A 23,394-nucleotide genomic window follows, 5' to 3' on the forward strand; every position below is an offset into this window, starting at 1 on the left:
CTCAATACGGCCCGCCTATGACACCCACGGAGTTCGGGAGTGCATATTCTTCGATGGGTCTTTCAAGTCCGGATAATGGGTGGTACATGGACTCGGGTGCTACATCTCATATGACTCATAATTCTGGTAATCTCTTGCCCCTTTTTAATTTAAGCACGAATAATCATATTTTAGTTGGCAATGGTCATCGTATTCCAATTACTGGTTATGGTCACACTACTTTACCCTATAATTCCCTTGCCTTAAAAGATGTCCTCCTAGCCCCTCAAATTATTAAAAATCTAATTTCAGTTCATAAATTTACTTCTGATAATTCGGTTTCTATTGAATTTGACCCTAATGGCTTTTCTGTGAAGGACCTTCGCACGGGGAGGGTAATAACGAGATGTAATAGCACCGGGGAGCTTTATCCAGTCACCTCAAATTCATCAAGCACTTGCCTAGCCACTACTCTCACTGCAGCTACCCCGTGGCATGATCGTTTAGGACATCCCGGGGCTTCCTCTTTAAGTTTTCTTAGGAGCAATAATTTTATTACTTGTAATAAGGAGCATGACTCCACTTTTTGCAATTCATGTCAAATAGGGAAACATGTTAGACTTCCGTTTTATGATTCAAATAATAATACCTTTTCTGTTTTGATATTATTCATGCTGATTTATGGACATCTCCTATTAGAAGTGTTAATGGTCATAAATACTATTTAGTGCTTCTTGATGATTTTACTCATAATGTGTGGGCCATACCCCTAGCTTATAAATCTCAAGCCTACCAATCTTTTCTTCACTTTAGACAATATGTGCAAACACAATTTGAACGTCCTGTTAAATCATTCCAAAGCGATCACGGTCGCGAATTTGACAATGACCTATTCAAAAAATTTTGCCTTGCTAATGGTATGGTTTTTAGATTCTCTTGTCCCCACACGTCCTCCCAAAACGGGAAAGCCGAACGTATGATTCGAACCATAAATAATATCAAACGCACTCTCCTATTTCATGCCTCATTGCCCCCTTCCTATTGGTCACATGCTCTAGAGACGGCCACTTATTCTCAATATTTTGCCCACTAAATCTCTTAAGCACATGACCCCGGCACAGGCTTTGTTTCATAAAAACCCTTCTTATGACCACTTACGGGTTTTCGGTTGTCTTTGTTTCCTTAATTTGTCTGCTACGGCTCCTCATAAGCTTGCCCCTAGATCCACTCCTTGTGTTTTTTAGGGATATCCAACTAATCACCGTGGTTATAAATGTCTTGACCTTGCGACTCGCAAAATCATTATTTCCCGCCACGTTACTTTTGATGAGTCAACATTCCCATTTAAAAACTTGGAGAACTATACACTTAAAGATTACGATTTCTTGGGATTTGATGAAACTTCACCCTTATTGACACATTACTACTTGCGTCACTATGCACCTCAAGCCCAGCCACAACAAGGCCCACTTGTGTCAAGCCCAACCCGTGAACATCATCAACCCATTAACACTCCCCCTGCCTCACCCTCACGTGCCACACCTCACACACAAACCCCTCCTGTCAGCCTACCTCACACGCACACCCCACCTGCCAACTCACAAACCGGCCCATCTACTCTTCACAGCCCACAACCCACTAACACATACACTCCACCTCCTTTAAGGGGCGCACCACCTATTAGGCCCACTCGTCCACCTCCTCCTTCTCCCCCTATAACCCGAAGTCAGAGAGGCATCTATAAGCCTAACCCAAAATACAGTTAATCTGCTTTGGTCACTTCGGGTCCACCTCTTCATAAATCTCCCCTTCCCAACAATTATAAACAGGCCTTAAATGACCATAATTGAAATGCGGCGATGAATGATGAGTATAGTGCTTTAATTAAAACAGGGACTTGGGAGTTGGTGCCTAGGCCTACGGGGGTGAATATTGTTAATTGTATGTGGCTTTTTAAGCATAAATACAAGTCTAATGGTGACCTTGAGAGGCACAAAGCTCGTCTTGTTTGTGATGGCAGGTCGCAGGAAATTGGTGTGGATTGTGATGAGACTTTCAGTCCGGTAGTTAAACCGGCCACTATTCGTACTGTTCTTAGTTTAGCTTTGGCTAAAAAGTGGTCGATACATCAACTAGATGTCAAAAATGCCTTTTTACATGGTGACTTGCAGGAAACTGTTTACATGCATCAACCTCCGGGTTTTGTTGATCGGAGGGCTCCTACTCATGTTTGTCGGCTCCGCAGGGCTCTCTATGGTTTGAAACAAGCTCCCAGAGCTTGGTACCAACGCTTTGCAAATTTTCTCGTCAAATTGGGTTTTGTCATTTCCAAGAGTGACAACTCTCTTTTTACTTTCCGGCAGGGTGATGATATGGCATATTTGCTCTTATATGTTGATGATATTATTTTAGCTACCTCATCTGACAGGTTGCGAACAGGAATTATTTCTCAGTTGCAAACTGAGTTTCCTATGACTGACTTGGGTCCTTTGAGTTATTTTTTGGGGATTGCGGTGACCCGCAAACCCTCTTATATGCTACTTTCACAGGAAAAGTATGCACAGGAAATTTTAGAGCATGCAGGTATGGCCTCTTGTAAGCCTGCAGCTACTCCAGTTGACACTAAGTCCAAACTTAGTGCAGATGCAGGACCACCTTTTCGGGATCCTACTTTGTATCGCAGTTTAGCAGGTGCTCTTCAGTATCTCACATATGCGGTACAACAGGTGTGTCTATTTATGCATGATCCCCAGGAACCTCATTATGAGGCATTGAAATGCATTCTGTGTTATGTTCAGGGTACCATTGATCACGGCTTACATTTATATCCTACTGTTTCTCATCGATTGATTACTTACACTGACGCTGACTGGGGAGGTTGTCCCGATACTCGGCGTTCTACTTCGGGCTATTGTTGTTTCCTTGGGGACAACCTCGTGTCTTGGTCATCTAAGCGTTAACATACTTTGTCTAAATCGAATGCAGAAGCAGAATATCGAGGCGTCGCAAATGTTGTCTCTGAGGCATGTTGGCTTCGTAATTTATTACTTGAGTTACATTGTCCTCTACGGCAGGCTACTATAGTTTATTGTGATAATGTCAGTGCTATCTACCTTTCTGGCAACCCGGTACAACACCAACGCACCAAACATGTGGAGATGGATATTCATTTTGTTCGAGAAAAGGTTGCTTTGGGGGAAGTACGAGTTCTACATGTTCCTACTAGATATCAGTTTGCGGACATTTTCACTAAAGGCCTACCACGAGAATTATTTCTGGAATTTAAGTCCAGTCTTAGCGTACGACCTCCTCCCACTACGACTGCGGGGGTGTGATAGATATTATATTTAGGATAATATTTGTCGCATATTATTAGGATATTAAATGTATATTTTGTATGTTTATCGTATCTAGGATTCCTAACGTGATTAGGCCTAGCATTGTAAACTCTATAGATTTGATCAATGGTACACACTCCAGATTAAGGAGTTTTCCCGAAATCTAACACTGAGGCCCCCAAACAAAGTTGGGTCCCGTGCCACCGCTCACCTTGCAACGGCTAAGGCCCGGGCCTAGATAGAGTACTATAAATTTTGCTTCTTGATAATTTCAACACCAACATAAGAGACGGGTTAGGTAATAATAGAGTTGTCAATTCGGGTAAACGGATCGGGTTTGAGTTCGGTAAGTGTGGGTCGGGTCAACTCGAGTCGGGTCAATTCGGGTTAATGCCGTAACCTATGCGGGTTGGGTTTGGGTTGGATCATGCTTGAGTCGGGTCACGTCTAGTCATACATCTTATCGGGTTTGGGTCGGGTTTAGGTCAGGTTAATAACAGGTCAGGTTATATTCGGGTCGGGTGAATAATAGGTCAGGTTTAATTCGGGTTTTCACGGGTTAGGGTCATTCTCGAGTTTGAGTCCGGGTTTGGTTCAAGTCAATAATTTGCGAGTTATAATCAGGTCGGGTTATTCTCGGGTTTAAGTTGGGTTCGGTTCAAGTTAATAATTTGCGTGATATATTCAGGTCAGGTCATTTCCAAGCAGAGTCATTCTTGGCTTCAAGTCGGGTTTGGTTCAAGTCAATAATTTACGGGTTCAGTTCAAGTAAAGACAAAATACTTTCAATATTAACATAGAGTAGTTTTAGCCTTACGAAGTTATTATGACTTTACAAGTAGATTACAATATATATAGCATATATATTCATCTAGCTAGTCAATATCTAAAATAATAAAGATGTATAAAATAATAGGTCGAGTTGATTTGGGTCCGGTCAATAACAAGTCATGTTGATTTCGGGTCTGGTTTGTAACAAATCGGGTTGAATTTCGAGTCGTGTCAGTGACAGGTCGGGTTGGGTTAAATTCGGGTTTTGACGGGTTAAAACAGGTTAGGGTCAATTTAGGTTCAAGTCGGGTTCGGTTCAGGTCAATAATTTACGGGTTACATTCGAGTCGGGTCATCTTCAGGTCGGTTCATGTTCGAGTTCGGGTCTCAAATACTCGGGTCTAGGTTGGTTTTAGGTCGGGTAAGATCGGGTTCAAGTCACCATTTTTCCGAGTTCAGACAGGTCAGTTAATAATCGGGTTCGGGTCGGTATTTCGGATCGGGTCAGCTTTTGACAGCTCTAGGTGGGTCTAGTGGTTTTGGAGGGTGATGTATGGTGTACGTGGTGTGTTTAGAATGATTTGGGTGGCTAGTGATGGCGGCTAGGTTGGTGGGTGGTGGTGTCGGCGATTGGGTAGGCTAGGTGGTGGTGTCGGTGTCGGCGTCGGTGGCTGGGTTGGCTAGGTTATGGTTTGGTGGTTTTGAGGAGAGAGAAAGTAATTGGAGAAAAAAGGGGAGAAAAAGAAAGGAAGGGTGCCAGCACGCGACCTTCACTTGATGGTTAACGCCGAGAATCCGAGTCAATCCCCCTTAAACCCCCTAAGGTGTGTTCTCGCAGAAAAAATTCTGGTTTTAGGAGTGTTTTAACAAAAAAAAAATTTATAAGGTGTTTTTTCACAACAAAAGGATTATAAAAGGTGTTATTTGACATATTTTCCTAAAAAGAATACAAATTTAATACATTATGAACATTAAAAATAATTCAAAATAAAATAAAAAACTAAATACAGGCCAATCAAATTTCGCCACATCAACAAGTTGTGGTGTCATTTTTTTTATTTTATTTTGTTTTTGAAATATTACGGTGTTAATTTTAAAGTATGACACTAGATTAGGTCCCGTGCCATGCACGATAACTTTCAATAACTATTTTTTCAATTTATATGAAAGATTATATTATTGCAAAATATATATTTTAAAATACTCATGTATGTATATTTATATATATTTCATTAACAAATTTATATCATTTTTTTCTTATTAACCAAAACAATATCTTAACAATACGTATTTGCACACTATTATTCCTTCTCTCTTATGTAGTATTTTTTTTTTTAATAATCAATGGGCTTAAAATATTTTTTCATTTCTTTTTTAGCAAGCTTTCCAAACATAATTAAAGCTAGACACAAATCTTTACAAAAAAATCCTTGTTTTATTAATGATAAAGTAGTATGTAACACTATATATATGTCACAAATTATGGTAAGAATTTGAATTTTTGTATGGTATCAATATATATTTTGGAAGGATACATTAATCTTTTCTAATAAAAAAAAAAAAAAACTAAGAAACACACCAGAAAATGACATGAATCACCAAATTTTTGTACGGTATCACTAAAATGCATGATTTTCAAACTACTACCTCTCATTAAATTTTAATTCGATTTTTTTTTTTTCTATATTCTATGCTTAACCATTTTATGGCAATCTTTTATTTATTACTCGTATTAAAAATTGTCTACTACCATATTTTGTATGTAGGACACTCAAATATATTTTACTCCATATAAAATCGATCTCGTGCTCTCTGCCTCTCTATTTCTTTCCTCTTTATAGTAAAACTACCACATGAGTAATCCCCATTTTTTGTTTTCCAAGATTTCAACTAGTACGTATATAATAATTCAAAAGAAAAAAAAATGGTACAAACTTGTATGTTGTACAGTAACATTTGTGGAATGGATTACTGCGTATTTTTATTTTTGGCAAAATTGCTGCAACATCTAAAAAAAAAAAAAAAAAAAAAAAAAAAAACCTATTTGCGTGTGCACTCAACAACACGACTTTAGTAAGTGGAGCAAAGTACAGCACAACCTTTCGGGGTGGGTGCAATTGTGCAAACGTGTAGTTAATGACATAAATGAATTTCAACAATGTAATTCCACGTGAAGTACGAATTCTTTTATTCCCTTCGTCCATAAATTACATTTCTAGTTCTATCATTTATTCCCCACATAATACACAGAAGTAAGAATGTAACTTAGAGACGGAGGGAGTACTATACATTTATATACACTTTTTGTATTTTATTACTTGCTTAGTTTTTTTAAATGCGGAGTTTTATAGAAAAGTAGAAAGTAATAAAATATGATAAAAGTGGTTTGGTGGATGAATTATAAATAAAAAAAATAGCAAAAGTAAGTATAACGTATAAGTGGGAGGAAAGAGAATATGAAAATTAAAAAATAATAAAATATGATATAAAGGGACTACTAGCTAGTGAAGAGGAAAAGTAAAATATTGTTAAAAGTTTTTTTTTTAAAAAAAAAATAAAAAATTGGGACAAGTAATAAAATACGAGAGTTAAGCAAAAATACAGAACTTATTAACATTTGGGATTTTTTTACCTTTAAGAATTTTTTCATCTTTAAGAATCTAACATTTGGTTTCAAGCCATAATTAATAAAAATTAACCCAAGTGTTGCTTAACTGACATAAGGTAATTATGACGGAGCCAACGGTGGCATGGGGAAGCGTGCCTAATGTTCGGAGGAAGTTAAATCCCCAATATTTTATTTATTTTCGAGAGATTGTTATATACACCCGGATATATGGTACACCCGGGGGTATTTGTTTGTTCATTTGATGATAAAATGTGCAATAATTATCGAAATGATGAGCAAAATATACTCTTGGGTGCACCGCGCATGTACCCGGGTGTATAAAACAATTTCTATTCATTTCCACATAAAAATCTTGGCGCCCTTTCTTTTCTCTCTTGTTCTAGAACGAAACACACCATTATTGGAGGTAAAAGCAAGGCGATTACTTGCAACTTCAAGCAATTTTAGGCCCTGTTCATTACATCTGCTATGCTGTGCTTTGTTTAATCCTGCTCTGCTCTGCTTTGCTTCAATCTAGTCTGCTCTGCTTAAAATAATAATTAATATTGAATTATTGTAATAATAATAATAATTAATATAATAATAATAATAAATAATTAATATTTAATAATAATAATAATAATCGTAATTAATATTTAATAATAATTTTTAATAATAATAAGAATAAGAACAACAACAACAACAACAACAACAACAATAATAATAATAATAATAGTAATAACAATAATAGTGATAATAATAATGATAATAATAATACTTATTATCAATAAAATGATAACAATAATAATAATAATAATTGAATTTTTTATAATAAAAATTAATATTTAAAGATAATAACTAATATTTTAAGATAATAATAATTATCAATTTTTAATAGTAATAATAATAATAATAATAAATAATATTTGATAATAATTATTATAATAATAAATAATATTTGATAATAATTATTATAATAATAAATAATATTTAATAATAAATTTTAATGATTATAGTAATACGACAATAATAATAATTATTATAATTATAATTAATATTTAATAATAATATTTAATGATTATAATAATAATATGATAATAATAGTGATAATAATAATAATAATGAAATTTGCTCTGCTTTTCTCCGCTAAAAGCTGCTCTGCTCTGCTGAAATCTGCTCTACTCTGCCTAGAAAATCAAAAGAACAGGTTAGTCGATATCCAGAATTTAGCAAGGTACATTCATAATTCCCTAATTTTAATTGTTTTTTTTTCGATTTTATGAGAAATTTTTCTGGGTAATGTTAGGATTTATGGTTTGTGATGATCGTGTGGATTTTTTTTTTCAAATTGTTTGTTTTTTGTTACTAAATAAGTTGTTAATTTCTGTATCTTAGGGGGGAGAAGTGGGTATGGGATTCTGTGTGTATGGGAATTTTTTTTTTTTTGAATTATTTGTTTTTTGTGGCAATTTAGTTTGAAATCTTGTTAGCCGGTAAGCCCAACCCTTCCCTCAGCTTGAAAACAACCCAAAGGATGGAGAATTTCCTACGGCCCCGATCCATCACCAGAGTCAATTCGTACACTCAATTTTAAGTAAAAAAGGGTTCTTTCATCGATTGGTTATTTTTCTTCGTTCGTATCTCTTTTTCCAATTTCGGTCTCGATTAGTTCACAAGATTGAATGGCCAATTCTCCTCCGGACCCTCGATTCGATTGTTTTCCAAGAATGATGGTTGAGCCGAGTATGTAAGCCATGTATCTGGAAAGAACTTCAAAGTAAAAGAGGGGCTTTCGGTTCTTTTCACCCTCTTTTGGTCTTGCAGCTATTAAGCTATTAAATAATTTTTTTTAATATAAAAAGTCGAAAAAGCCCCAAGAAAACTATAGCGCGTTAGCTCACCCGTTGCTTGTTCAATCATTCTATCAATTTTGGAAGAAATCCTATCTTCACCATCTTGGTTGTTGCACCAAGTATAGTAATTTCCAGTGGTATTCACCCCAAATAGCTCATTATTCTGCATACAATCAGTGAAGTCTTTAACGTCACTCTGAGAAACTGGAATACCATATAACCTATCATCAGATAGAAGAATGGTCTCAAGCCAATCCTACGTCCGGAATGGGATTGGGTCCTCTTTTTACGTCGAACCCTAGTTGTTGGTAGGCCGGCTTTTGATAGGAACCCCTTGCCTGTAGGAAAAGTGTTTCATTTTGGGTTCGGAACTTGAACGCATAGTTTTCTTTCCTCTCTCCCTATCACGTTGATTGGCTTAACGTGCCAAAGCGCGCGCTATAGAAGTCTTTGGCATTGGATTTAGGGAACTTCCCCGGCTAAGCTTAAACTTCCGGATGGAGCGGTAAGCCTAAATAAGTTGTTAATTTGTGTATCTTAGGGGGAGAAGTGGGTATGGGATTCCATGGGTATGAAAGAGAGTTACAACCCCTTAGGTCTGAGACTCCATGACTAAAAAAACTTAATCAAACAAAAAAAACTAGATGGAATGGATTCTAACTTCATTCTAACCCATTCCAAATGATCCCACCAAACGACCCCTAAGTTTCATATATAGCTACAGTAACTGAGTGGAATTAACTCATAATAACGCAGGGAGTATGTATTAGTGCTGGTACAATCTACCCAATACATTTTCATTTTTTTCATTACCCAAAATTAGTTTTTACATTATCCTATTTCATTTGTTCAAATATATTCTCTTCACCTGATTTATGTTGAATTGCAATTGTTTTTTTCTTAACATAGAAAAATAAGAGGAAGTATAACTTAAGCTAGAATCTTCATTCTATAAAACTTCAATAATGACATAACAAGGTACATGTGTGTATTAGCGCACTCGTACAATATAGTAGGAAGAATGTAGGATTACTAGGATATATTTAGAACATGAAGAAGTAACGTTGATAAACCAAGTAAGACCATATAGATCACTTGGTTATTATTTTATAACTATTATAGTACTCATAAATCATACGGAATAAGGGCTTGTTCAAAATTTCGACTGAAGCATCTTCACTATGTGTGCATCTAGCTGGAAGGCCTTGCTTAGTACATCAACATTGATAGGTGGATCAGCCCCAAAAACGGCATTAGCAATGGTGACCGTACCAGGGTTTTGGCTGCTTAATCCAGCAATAGCAATAGCAGGGTATTTTCCAATATTGAATTGAAAATGAATGAGGCCTTGTGGAAAAACAAACACATCACCTTTGTTAAGCACCTTAGCGAATAACTTGTTATCGCCGTTAGCAAGGTTGGAAGTTACAAAGCCTACATAGAGGGTTCCTTCAATGACTGTAAGGATTTCGCTTGCACGAGGATGAGTGTGAGGAGGATTAAGGCCATATGGTGCATAGTCAATCCTAGCCAAGGATATGCCGAGGGTGTTGAGCCCTGGAAGTTGTAATGCAGAGACTAGTGTGACAGCAGATTGTACCCTATTGCTAGTGTTCCCGGGCTTATCTAGCCCATCCTTAAAGAAATCCTCGGGTTTAGCATCCATTGGATTCTTGCAAAGCAATCCATTCACAAACACTGCAAATTAGTTAAACTGTTAACATCAATTTTGAAAAAAAAAAATAAAATAAAGTACTAATCAAAAATTTTTTTTTAAAAAAAAATCACATCGTTTGGAATAGAATTGGACCAAAAAAAAAAAAACATACGTTCACTTTTTGGATCATTTATCGCAACACAGAAGTCTTGTAGCTGAGTAGGATCCGTTGCATAGGCCATGTAGGAAGACATGACTAAGAAAGTAAGGTAAACAAGAAAATAACGAGCTTCCATCTCTTTTTTTCTTATGAATTGAATTTGTTACACTCAAATAATTAATGAGACTATGTGAGTATTACAAAGTGCTAGTTATAATCTTCTTCCATGCTAAATGATCCCTTTTATAGTTGAGGTTGGAGTAACTAGGCTATGGTTCGAAGAAATATATGTAGAATTGGTCATTAATCATGAAACTTTCTAATCTATGTGTTTAGTTTTTCAATGAGGGTAGTTAATTAATATTTTAATTTTCTTACTTAGCAGGTAATGACCTGGTCAATCTTGCATTGTATAGTCGTCGAGGAGAATGGTTTTATATAATCAACTAATATCGTAAGATTAGGTTAATCAGTTTGAGTTAGGACGTTTTAGTAATGCAATATCTGAATAGTTAGAGTAGGATGTTTTAATAATGCAAAATACTGTAATTTAACAAACATGTACAAATAACTAAAAAATGTTAAGTTTTTCTAAGCTTTGCCCCCCAAGTTATTGAATTTCTAACTTGTACCAATGCTTTATCAAAATTATAAGCTGTGATTTCCACCTTACGATATTTTATCAACAATACCCTTTGACAACCATATTCGTTAATGAAAGTTAAGTTATTTTATCAACAATGGTGTCGTGGCGTTATTAATTTGACACGTGTCTCGTTCTAACTGGTTTAACTTTAAAAAAAATTTTAAAAATCAGAAAATAAAATAATAATAAAAAAATTTATTGATCGATAACGTCAAAGGTTATTGTTAATAAAAATTAGTGAGGTTGAGGGCACAGATTAGACGTTTGAAAAAGCATAGGCACAGCTTAGAAATTAAAGAAGTTTGGGGGCATAACTTAGACAAACTCAAAAATGTTTTTCTAACTAATACTTTCAGGTTTTTATTTATTTATTTTTTTTTTGGGTATGTTTTACACTTTTACTTACTTTTTGTTTTCTTTTAATTTTTTTTTTTAAAAAATTCTACACTACGGGTCTGTTCACATTTACTAAATTGAGATGAGCTGAACTGAACTGAGGTGAAATGAATATTTTATGAGAGAAGGAAATTAGGAGTTGAAGTGAACTGAATTGAACTGAACTGATTGGAGCTGAACTGGACTGAAATTAAGCTAAAGTGAACAGGCCCTACGTACATGTATATGATAAATTATTATTACTCCATCTATCTCATAATATACTTGTCATATTTTTATGCTCAAATTTTGAAAACTTTGACCAATACTCATAATTCTCAATAATGTGTTTGATAATTTCATAGCATAAGGTCATGTTCTCTTCATTTTATTTTTATTGAATTAGAATTATTATTCATATTACTAAATTTTTTTTCTTAATTAAAACTTTCGTTTGTTAATTCATTATTGTATTTGTTCTTTGAGAATACTGATTTTTACTATATTAAAACTAATTTTGCTGAATTTAATTTATTTTTACTGAATTTATATTATTTTTAATGAATATTATCGTTCTAACATGAAGTGTAACAATTATTTAGTATACGTTTTGATTAATTAATTTATGGTCAAACAAAATACAAAGTAAAAATCATATTGATGATATTATTCAGTCACTACAAAAATATTTAAAAGCTATGACCTTTGAGCAGAGGATTGGATATGTACGTAACGATGGCAAGTAAACCTAAAAGTGTAATGTCACACAAACATGTTATTTGGATAATAAGAAAAATAATAAACCAACCTATAAGTACTTTTTCTGTTTCAGTGTCCAATTTTGACCGATACGTACTAATAAGGTTTAAAAAGTGAGCACCCGTACCATAGAACACATCATGGCACCAAAAACGCTAATGTCATGCATTACGCCAAAATTAATAAATTTTTCTCTTTTTCTACATCATGTTCTTTGAAGAAAAATAAATTAAAGTATTTGCACCTTCATGTATTTGTCACTCTATACATCTTTCATTCAGAAGTTAACTTTAACATTACTTAATAAGAAAGGTGCTAGGTAAGGTACTAAAGTGCCATATGCATTCCATGTCAAATTAGATCATGATTTTATTATGACTAGTTTTGTTCCTGGACATATGTTCGAATTGTCCTAAACTTTTTAACTTGAATGTTAAATACAATCATATACCCCTTTTGATAATATAAAATATTTAGACATAAGATATCATGTCGCTTACTATTATTTTTTGTAGTTTTATTCGTAAATACTTGATGTTTATGTTATTATTAACTTGATTTTTTTTTAATTGCACTTAAATTACTTTTTCTAATGAACTAAAAGTATTTTTATAAAACTTAAATTATTTTTTCTGACTAACTTATTTTTACTGATTTTCTATTTTTATTAAAATATATTATAAATGAATCTAATTTTTAAAGAATTTTTTAAAACGAATTTTATGATGGAAATAGTATTGATCTATAAGATACTTATTAAAAATTATAATTAATTTTGTATAGATGAAATTATAATACCTAGTGTGTGCCCGGGCAATGCCCGAATTATCCTAAACTTCATATTATTATCTTAAATATTTAGACATACGATATCGCTTATTTATATAATAATGTACTTTTTGTAGTTTTATTTGCAAATAGATATCTACGTTATATTAACTTGATAATTTTTATTACACTTAAATTATTTCTAATGAACTGAAAGTATTTTTGCTAAACAAAAATTAATTTTATAATTAAAACTTATTTTTACTGATTTTCAAGTTTTATTAAAATATATTATAAATGGAACTCATTTTAAAGAACTTTTTAAAACAAATTTTATGGTGGAAATAGTATTGATCTGAGTTATAAGATATTTATTAAAAGTTACAATTAATTTTGTATATATGAAATATTAGAAATATATCGATAATAAAACACTATACAACATTTTTATCTTAAAAAAATCTATCCAAAATTCACCTACTTAGCATCCTATGTGTTACAATAATACCTATTTGTCGCCTATGTGGCTCTTCGCTTGGCGAAAACACTTAAATGCCAAGTGTCAATATCTCATAACCTGACTGCGAAACTGACTTTATATATTAGTGATATGATTTGCAAATTTATTTCAATTCCTCTCACATAAGTTAATTTAAATTTTCGCCTGGCTTATTTCATAATTTTTCATTTAAGACTGCTCTTTGAAATTTGATTATGATGTGTCATGGCTCATGGGCATGACCGCATGGTTAATGTTAAAGGTTGGTTCGTCCAATCCTCCTATCAAATTAATTAAGACAAAGCACATTCAACTATGAACCATTTCATTCACTACAAAACTTTAGTCTCACAAATTTAATAACGATTCAGTGCATCACTTTGAGCTAATTTCTAGTTACGTTTATATATTTCAGTTAATTTAATGATAAATAAAATGAAAAATAAACCTCAACACTAACCCAAACCAACCCATTTAATTAAACGTGTGGTGTCGTGTTAACAAATTTCATTAAACATATTGGATCCACTAACATTAACCCGCCTTTTTCATGTTTGGTTCATAGTCATTATAATGTCCATTTGCCAGATTTAGGAAGTAACATGTGCTTTTAAGCGTTACTAAAAATGAGCAAGTATTAAAAAGATGTATCAAATTTTTAATTAATTAATCACTTTTTTCAAATCTTTATCTTAATTATGAAGTGCAAAATTGTATTTATAAATTTTATTTCACCCGAATTATCACCCGATCCACCCGATTGATCCATGGATGATAGATGGATCGGATGTGGATGAAGGTAAATTAGGTGGGTAGATGGATTGGATAACGAATGGATCGTTAGTGTATGAAGGCGGATGAAGCATCACCCGACCCACCTCCGATCCATTGCCATCCCTAGAAATGTAAAATGTATCATTATTATTAAAATAGTACTGTAAATAGTTAAAATTACACTAAAAATTGTTATAATGGTATACTTTTGAAGCTAATATATGTACCACTGGGTTGTGAAATGTCATGGTATAGTAGCAGTTGTAATGGTATTAAAATGACTGTAGTCGTACAATTAAAACCTGAAAATTAAAGTGATAATATGTGATCCCATCACCTTTTTGTTGTACTAAGTTACCATTATGACCCATGTTATTTATCAATAGGTATATAGCTTTCATCCCTTTAAAATGCCTCGATTAATGTCATATAGTCATCTCGTGTTTGCTTTTGCAAGTTGAAATTTTAGTTGTGGAAACCGCCTTGCTTTAGTTGACTACTGGCCTTGCCTCAATACCTTTTTTTTTTTTTTTTTTTTTTTTCTGACAACCTTGCGAGTCACGTTAGTTAGGCGGTGATTAACCCAAGACCAAAGTTTTGTCCTCCATCTTATATTAGCACCTTCAATTCGCATCTCTTTTCAAATCTTTAACAAAATCTTTGGGTAATTTGAGTGATTAATAATGGATGAATATCAAGAACTAGAGGAATTTGAGATGAATAACGATTTCGTCGATTTAGGTCAGTTTAGTGAGAATGAACCCTTTTACAGAAAACCCAAAAGAAAATTTGTTCAATCTAATGATGATACATTATTTGATAATTCAGGTTCTAACAAAAATGACAAAGACGAAATCTTGTTTAGGAAGAACATTAAGAAAAAGAGTACAGGTTTTGGTGGATTAACTGATACGTTGGTTCATCACATGAATCCTGAAGCATTCCGGAAGACGACTGAGGATGTGGCTGAGAAGCGGCGTAAGAGGTGTAAGGATGATTTTAGGGAGAATAATGTAGGAGGTTTTGAGATGTACACGAAAGGGATTGGGATGAAGTTGTTGCAGAAGATGGGGTATAGATGGACTTTATTATTTCTGGGATGCTCCTACGGTGAAGACTTTGAAGATATACGGGGATCATTTGATAGAGTTGTGGCATAAACGTTTGGGGTATCCGTCGGGAAATTACTTCAAGAACTTCCATTTGTGAGTCATAGTACTAATAAATTTAAATCATGTAATGTATGCCCTCGGGCAAAACAACATATGAGTAGTTTTCCTTTGAGTCAAAATAAACCTAGTCGGATTTTTGAACTAGTACACATTTAGATTTGTGGGGCCCTTGTAAGACCTTATCATCTTGTAGTGCTCATTATTTTTTAACCATCGTTGATGATTATTCTAGGGGTGTGTGGACTTATTTAATAAGCAGTAAAACGGAAGTTGAGTATATGTTCATAATTTTGTTGCTATTGTCAAACAAACGTCAATTTTCTCAAGAAATTAAAGTTGTTCGTAGTGATGATGGTACGGAGTTTAATTCTTTAAAGAAGTATTTTTTTTACAAATGAGATATATTTTGAGACCTCATGTATAGGCAAGCTTCAACAAAATGGGCGTGTTGAGAGAAAACATCAACATATCTTGAATGTTGCTAGAGCCTTGCGGTTTCAAGCAAATTTGCCTCTCGAATTTTGGGGGGAGTGTGTACAAGCGGCTTGTCGTTTAATTAATAGAAGCCTCTCCAGATTGCTTGATTATAAAACCCCTTTTGATATTTTATTTCACAAATCTCCTTTATATGAGTATATTTGAGTGTTCGAGTGTTTATGCTATGCTTACAATCAAAGAAGCAAGGGTGATAAATTTGCTATTAGAAGTCATAAATGTGTCTTTTTAGGGTACCCCTTCGGGAAAAAAGGGGTGGAAGGTTTATGATTTGGAGACCCGGGAAATATTTGTGTCGAGAGATGTGAAATTTTTTTAGAATGAATTTCCCTTCATAACTCCTAGTGTGAAGGATAATTCGGTAACATGCTCCGTGCCTTGTGTAAATGGGGGTGTGAGTGATGATGAGTGGCGTTTAGAGGATGAAGGGTGTAGACACCTAATTGTGTCTCCCCAAAACCAAACCCAGTGATGAGTACCTTTCACGTCACTTAATTATCGAACGAAGTGAAAGTGTGGAAAGTCTTGTGATGCGGTTGTTTTAATAAAAAATTCTTTCCTTCTGTTTTTGAAAATATACTCTATTTATTGAAAATGTCCAGTCTAATTTATTTTGGTCCATGGGTCCGATAATAGTGTAATTGGATTGGCTTCGAAAAGAGCTTTCCAACGATATATTTAAGCCCAATTCCGATGAATAATGAGGAAGTTATGGCCAAAATACTAAATTAGACCTAAAATGGTTTTGTGGCCCAATGATCTAGTGGAGGGCCCATTAATTAATATTCCTAAAAATTATTAGGATTAATTTTAATCCTCTAGAATAATCTAGGAGGGTTGTTTTGAGTTCTAATGGAGTTAGGATTAATAATTATATCTTTTATGAAAATAAAGAATTTAATTTGGAATAAAACAAGTGTTTTAAAAGAGATTAAATCTGATTTTCAAAGATAAGTACGGATGTTAATTAGTCTAATTTAATTAGATTAAGGACTCTGTACGGATTTTAGAAAACGCGTGAACCGTCGCGAAACGACAAAGCTGTCGCGTTGTGCTGGGCGCTGTCGCGCCGCGACAAAGCTGTCGTGTTGCACTGGACGCTGTCACGCCGCGCTGGACCTTGTCGCTATGCGACAGAACCAATTTTATTCCGAATCGAATTCTAACTCTTTTCTATCGTTTTCGGACTATTTTCTCTATAAATAGGGTCGATATTCTCCGTTTTAACATTCATCAACAATCATTCAACAATCATTCACAATCATCTTTTTCTCTCTCAAGCTAATAGCTTTTCTTTCTCCCTTTTTCTAAGCCTTCCCTTTTACAAATAAAATTCCGCATTCACGAGTTCTAGACACACCTAGCCAAGCTCGAAGTTGCCTTCGCCCTAGACGTGAAAGGTTGATAATTTCTGAGGGTTTGGTCCCAAATCCCTATTTCAATTATTTAAATTAATTGTTTGATTTAATATTTTCCTTGAAGTTACTAACGTGTGTATTATTTTGATAGAAAGAGATACAAGGCAACAAAGTAGGTTATTCAATTGCTCTATTTCTTTAAGAATCATGCTTAGATTATTTTAATTCCTAGTATCATGGTAGGATGTCTTTATGATTCTTAGTATCATGTTTAGGGTATTAACTAATATTTTTAATATCATGTATGTTTCTAGTATCATGCTTAGGTTGCTTCCTATTTCTTCTATCATGTTAGTATCATGTTAGGGATAAAGCTTTGATCTTTATTGTTTAGTGACATGCTAGGATTTGTTATTAATCTTGTTAGTATCATGCCTAGGATCTTGCTAATAATATTATTATGCTTTAATGAGATTGAGATTGAAAATTATGAATATGATGATTTGTTGTGTCTATATATTATTATGTTGCTTGATATATTATTATTGTTATTTCTTGATCACGCCCTCTCTTGCAGGATTAAAGGGAATATGTACTTAAAATCACGCTTAATAAGATAATTGATAATTTTATTTAGGCTAATATGATTTTAATTCAAGTGATCACCAATAACATATTTGTTAGTGCATTAATATTCAACCAACATAGATTAAACAGGTTTAGGATTAATATATTGATTGTATGTTAGTCAGAAAGCGCACATGAATATGAGAAGAAAAAAGTAGGGGCCTATTTTTAGGGCAGGTTCAATCTCTTTTAGGTTGGATTTATACCTTCATCCCCGAATATCCAGTCATGGTTCCAGACCACTATGGAGTTAGCGATCTCATGGATCGTGAAGGGGTGTAACCTTCACCCTGTGAACGGTTTACAAGTTCCTAAAACTTGTTGGCGACTTTTTTACTCTAGCTTCCTTCCCTTTAGACGCCACCATGCTTAAGTGTATGATCACAGTGGGGCTCAAGTGTGAGATGCTTGAAATATTCCCTACAAAGGGAAGTGCGTGAGAGATGTGGGAAATGATGTGAGATGCTTGGAGGATGAAGGGGAGTGCATGAGAGATGTGGGAACAGATGTGAGGACTGATGAGGGGGCAGCAGGGGATACCGCAGCCACCCTGCGGCAGGAGACTACAGCCTGCAGCCGGGCCGCGAGGGAATCTGCCAGGCCATCTGATTAGGTCGCTGACTCTCCAGCGGATGCCGGTGCGACTCATCAGTGCAGCAGCCTGCAAGGTGTTCCTGGGCAGCACGTTTTTCCTGCACACTCGCACCAAGCAGCAAGCCAGCGAGGTGTGCAGTACGGAGATAGCAGTGGCACAACTATTCTTGAGCAAGAAAACACAAACGAGGCCTTGGGTAAAGGCATGAGAACAAAGATTCCTTCAATTAAGCTTCGTGACTATGTGACACATACCATCCGAAATAAAATTCCATCTACAAGTCCAACTCATAGTTCACCTTCGACATCATCTCCCTCGGGTACTGTTTACTCTATAACACACTTTGTTGATCCTCATCGTTTTTCTGCGAAACATAGAAAATATATTGCTGCTATTATAGGAGGAAATGAACCCAAAAGTTTTCGGGAGGAAATGAAACATGAGGGTTGGAGAAAGGCTATGGCAAATGAGATACAAACACTCGAAGAACAGGGCACTTGGGTGCTACAAAAATTACCACCCAGTAAAAACGCACTCGGGAGTAATAGGAATTTACAGAGATTAAAGGTGAGGCTAGTTATCTTTGGCCATCATAAGGTTAAGGGACTAGACTACGATGAGACATTTGCTCCAGTGGCAAAAATGGTAACAGTTCAAACCTTTCTTGCAGTTGCGGCAGTGAAAATTTGGGAGGTCCATCAAATGGACATTCATAATACATTTCTTCATGGAGATTTGGAGGAAGAGGTATACATGAAAATTCCCCCCGATTTTGAAAATAATAATTATGATAAAGTTTGCAAGATGAAAAAATCATTGTACGGTCTCAAACAAGCTCCCGGGTGTTAGTTTGCAGAGCTAGCTACAACTTTGAAATCTTATGGATTTAAACGGTCGTACTATGATTATTCTTTATTTACTCTGACAAAAGGAAAGATGGAGCTTAATGTATTAGTATATGTCGATGATTTAATTATTGCAAGCAACGATAAATCTGTTATGATTAAATTTAAATCATATCTGGGAAATTGCTTTAAGATGAAAGATCTTGGAGTGTTGAAATATTTTTTGGGGCTAAAGGTAGCCCGGAATGCACAGGGAATTTTTATTTGGCAGAAGAAATATGTGATGGATATTATCACTGAGGCAAGTTTACTAGATGTTAAACCTGCAGACTTCCCTATGGAACAAAATCACAGGTTGGTTTTGGGGCAGGGTGAGGTTTTTCATGATATAGAGAAATATCGTCGTCTCATAGGTCGACTGATTTATTTGTCTATTACGAAACCAGATTTAGCATACTTTGTGCACATTTTATCACAGTTTTATGCAAAATCCCAGGATTGACCGTTGGGAAGCAGCTCTGAGAGTTGTCAGACATTTGAAAAAGAGCCCGGGACAGGGAATCTTATTGAGATTTGACAGTGCTTTTACAGTTAGAAGGATGGTATGACTCAGATTGGGCGAGTTGTCCTCTTTCTAGGCGTTCTTTGACTTGTTGGTTTGTGCTTCTTGGTTTTTTACCGGTGTCATGGAAAACCAAAAAACAACCTACTGTGACTCGTTCATCAGCAGAAGCAGAGTATAGATCTATGGCCGGTGTCACCTGTGAGTTGAAGCAATTGCTTGAGGATCTAGGTGTACGACATGAGAATGGGATGCACCTTTATTATGATAGTCAGTCAGCTCTGTATATTGCTCAGAATCCGATGTTACATGAACGAACTAAACACATTGAAGCTGTTTGTCATTTTGTTAGGGATGCAATTAATGATGGGACGATTAAACCTTCGGATGTCTCTACGACGATCCAGTTGGCTGACATTTTTACTAAGGCTTTGGGAAAGTCAAGTTCGATTTTCTCCTTTGCAAGTTGGGTGTCAAAGATCCGTACGCTCCAACTTGAGGGGGGTATTAGGATATACTTTAGGAGATGATAATATTGTGAAAATATATATTAGAATATATTGTGATATTGTGACTTATCTTAGGTTATTTGGCCTTGCCCTCCAAGTATAGTTATTATAAATATTGTATGAGGTTGATGTTGATCAGTGAGAATTATAGTGATGATTATTCAATTATATTTTAGCAGTCTGAATTGTTAATTAATAAATCTACATATCCATCAGTCAATACAACTCTTAATAAAGTAAATATTGTAGATCAATCAAACTTTAAGCAGCGAGATTGGATTATTTGTGGCGTTGTGGACTTGTGGGATGATTAAAGTATGTATTTTAAGACCCATAAGGGCCATAACAATAACAAGGTGCATATCATTTTGCCTAGCTAGTTTGGCTTTTTTGTGAGAAAGCATGTAAATGCGTTTTGATTGTGTCATGTCTCTCCTTTTTCATGATCTTGTTTTTTGGTTTACTCTATACATACATAAAAACAAGAAAAAGTAAATGTTTTTTTATACTGTTATGAGTAATATATTTATCTTGTTTATTTACATAATACACTACTCATGGTTTTTTTTATGTATGATTTCTCATTAGTAGAGTCAAATTTACGAAATCATGCTGAGAAATATTATGTATATCTAGTGGCGGATCTTAAAACTTTTTCTTTTAGGGGCCAATAACTTCCAACGTATAAAGTGTATGTATAAAACAAGAAAATAATAATATAAACAACCAATTTAAAAATATCATATGAACATATACAAGAATCTAACTTTAAACAATTAAACCTATAAAATTATAATAATATGCATTTTACATAGGTTCACATGTTCATTACTATTATCAATACAATAGAATCCTCAAATAACAAATATTGAAAACAAGCCTTTAATTGATAGGTATTAGAAAATAACAACATATGGTGGGCAAAAACTCAATACTTCTAAGTGAGATATCTATTAACCTCGAAATCATCTAGTGGCCTTACAATTATCAATTTTGATTTAAATGTTCAAATTAATCAAAGTAACATACCAATTTGATTGCACAAGAAAAAAAAAAAAAAAAAAAAAAAAAAAAAAAAAAACGAATTGAAACAATAATAATAATAAGATTAATAGCAAATCTAATCGAATATATAATTAAAATAGGCATTTTTCGGGAGCATTCGACGCGCACATAAGAAAAGGTATTATTTTGTCCAATGAAAAATTAGATTAATAATTTATTTTAGAATTAAAAAATTTACTCGCCACCTAAGCAAAAGTGACGAATAAGATTTAAGAATTTTGACACATATATAGGTAAAAACAACGAATAGTGAATAATTTAAATTTAAATTATTTAAAAAAATAAAATAAAAATAAAAACTAATGATTATCTTCTCTCAAAAAATAAACTAAGTAATAATTATCTTTTTTTACATAAATGAATGCAAATTTTTGATCGCAAATATCTTTAATCTCTCCCTAGCAAATATTATAAAGGTTTGATTTTAATAATGTACTCATGGAGACGAATAAAACTAAATCTATATAATTCCCCATAATTTTAAATAGTTAAAAGATTATAAATGAGAGTAACATTTTAAACATAACGAGTATATTAAAAAAAAAAAACTCATAGGCAAAAGACTTATTTTAATCAATAAAAAATAACAAGATTTGTCATTTTTTTTAATTAAAAATTTAAATTGTCATATTAGCAAAATAAATTAATAAGGTTTGAGATTTTAAATTCAAGCGTCACGTAAAATAAATAAAACAACAACAGATAACTTTAGTGTTAAAATTAAATAATTATCTTATGATATTAGGAATTTTATCCATATATCTAATGAATGATCTTCATAAATATACAAAATTTTAAATTAAATAAAATGATTTACTAGAACCGTGCATTGCATCGCACGGGCTTACATCTAGTATTAGCAATAAACGAATTCATTAAAATATTTGCAGAACAAAACGTGTTATGAGACAATTTTAAAAATCGATTCGGATGAGCATAGAATAACTTTTATGTTAAATAACTTATTGGTGGAGGAATGATGATAAGCTCCAATTTATCTATCGCAAAGAATAGAATTTGTAGCGCCCCACACAACTATATAAATCGAATATTTGTTGATCTTCTCCTACTATATAATGGTGGGCAAGCATGGCATTGTAATTTGCAAGTCACACAGACTACATTTACGTAGTATATATACAAGAAAGGTGATATCATTAAGGTAAGTGCCTTACCTTCAGTTAGTTTAGCTTCTTCAATTTGTCCATCTTAATTAATATATATGTAACGTTTAAATACTTATTCTACGAGTATCATTTTAATTAATTTAATTTATTGTGGCTTAATTTGTAGGAGAATATAATTAACTAGTACTGAAAAGATGGCAAGCATTCAAGAATATGCAGCAGTGAAGGTGATGTTCAGTGACAATGTCCAAGCTACGTTGAGTGTTAAGCTGATCAACGGAGATGGAGAGGATCCGGCAGACGTTTACGGAAATATAAATGGTCGATTTGGCATCGGTAGTCAATTTTCGCTATTTGATAAGCAACAAAGCCAGCATATTGAAGTAAGGCCTGGTGAATTCATTCCCTTGAAGCAGTCCGAAGTGCATGTGCCTGACGTAGCCAAGGAAATGGAGATTGAAGCTTACTTGATGGACTATGATTCTATTTCTTCCGACGATGAAATTGCTAATGGCAAAGCTATCTTTCTAGTCAAGGCTTCCGGTGAAAGTGACAAGAACACCATTACTGGAAAGTATGGCTCCATTGAAGTCAATGTACTTTGGGGTTGATCGCGCTTGGCCTATTAATTAATCAATCCTGGTGCAGTCTTAATTACTAGCTAACTAATTAAGCTAGTATAACTAAATAAAATTTCCCTGCAATAGTGTTCATGTTTCCTATGTGTTCATGTACTATTTCAATGCAATAATAATCTAAATCATATTGTTATGGTATGTTTTACGTACATGGATCGATATTGACATATATAGGACTTTTCTTGCTAAATTACACTTAAACTCAATGTCATGA

At 34.0% G+C, this 23,394-nt stretch overlaps 1 protein-coding gene across 1 annotated transcript; it reads right to left on the minus strand.

Annotated features, from left to right (window-relative positions):
• Nucleotides 1-9,702: 9,702 nt before the first annotated feature.
• On the minus strand, nucleotides 9,703-10,502 carry LOC145579380 (germin-like protein subfamily 1 member 17). The gene is made up of 2 exons (XM_081636621.1): nucleotides 10,379-10,502; nucleotides 9,703-10,247 (listed from the first exon to the last, which is right to left on the minus strand). The coding sequence occupies exons 1-2, from the start codon at nucleotides 10,500-10,502 to the stop codon at nucleotides 9,703-9,705; spliced, it is 669 nt and encodes a 222-aa protein (XP_081492747.1).
• Between the last annotated feature and the right edge of the window lie 12,892 nt (nucleotides 10,503-23,394).

This window comes from Chenopodium album, chromosome 14 (assembly GCF_948465745.1).
Source record: "Chenopodium album chromosome 14, dcCheAlbu1.1, whole genome shotgun sequence".
Lineage (NCBI taxonomy): Eukaryota > Viridiplantae > Streptophyta > Magnoliopsida > Caryophyllales > Amaranthaceae > Chenopodium > Chenopodium album.

What these genes read in the sequence shown, in the direction of transcription:
- LOC145579380 (XM_081636621.1), bottom strand. Translation starts at nt 10,502, where the DNA reads ATGGAAGCTCGTTATTTTCTTGTTTACCTTACTTTCTTAGTCATGTCT. An exon ending in AAATGATCCAAAAAGTGAAC is followed by an intron (nt 10,248 to 10,378) that starts GTATGTTTTTTT and finishes ACTAATTTGCAG; the next exon opens with TGTTTGTGAATGGATTGCTT.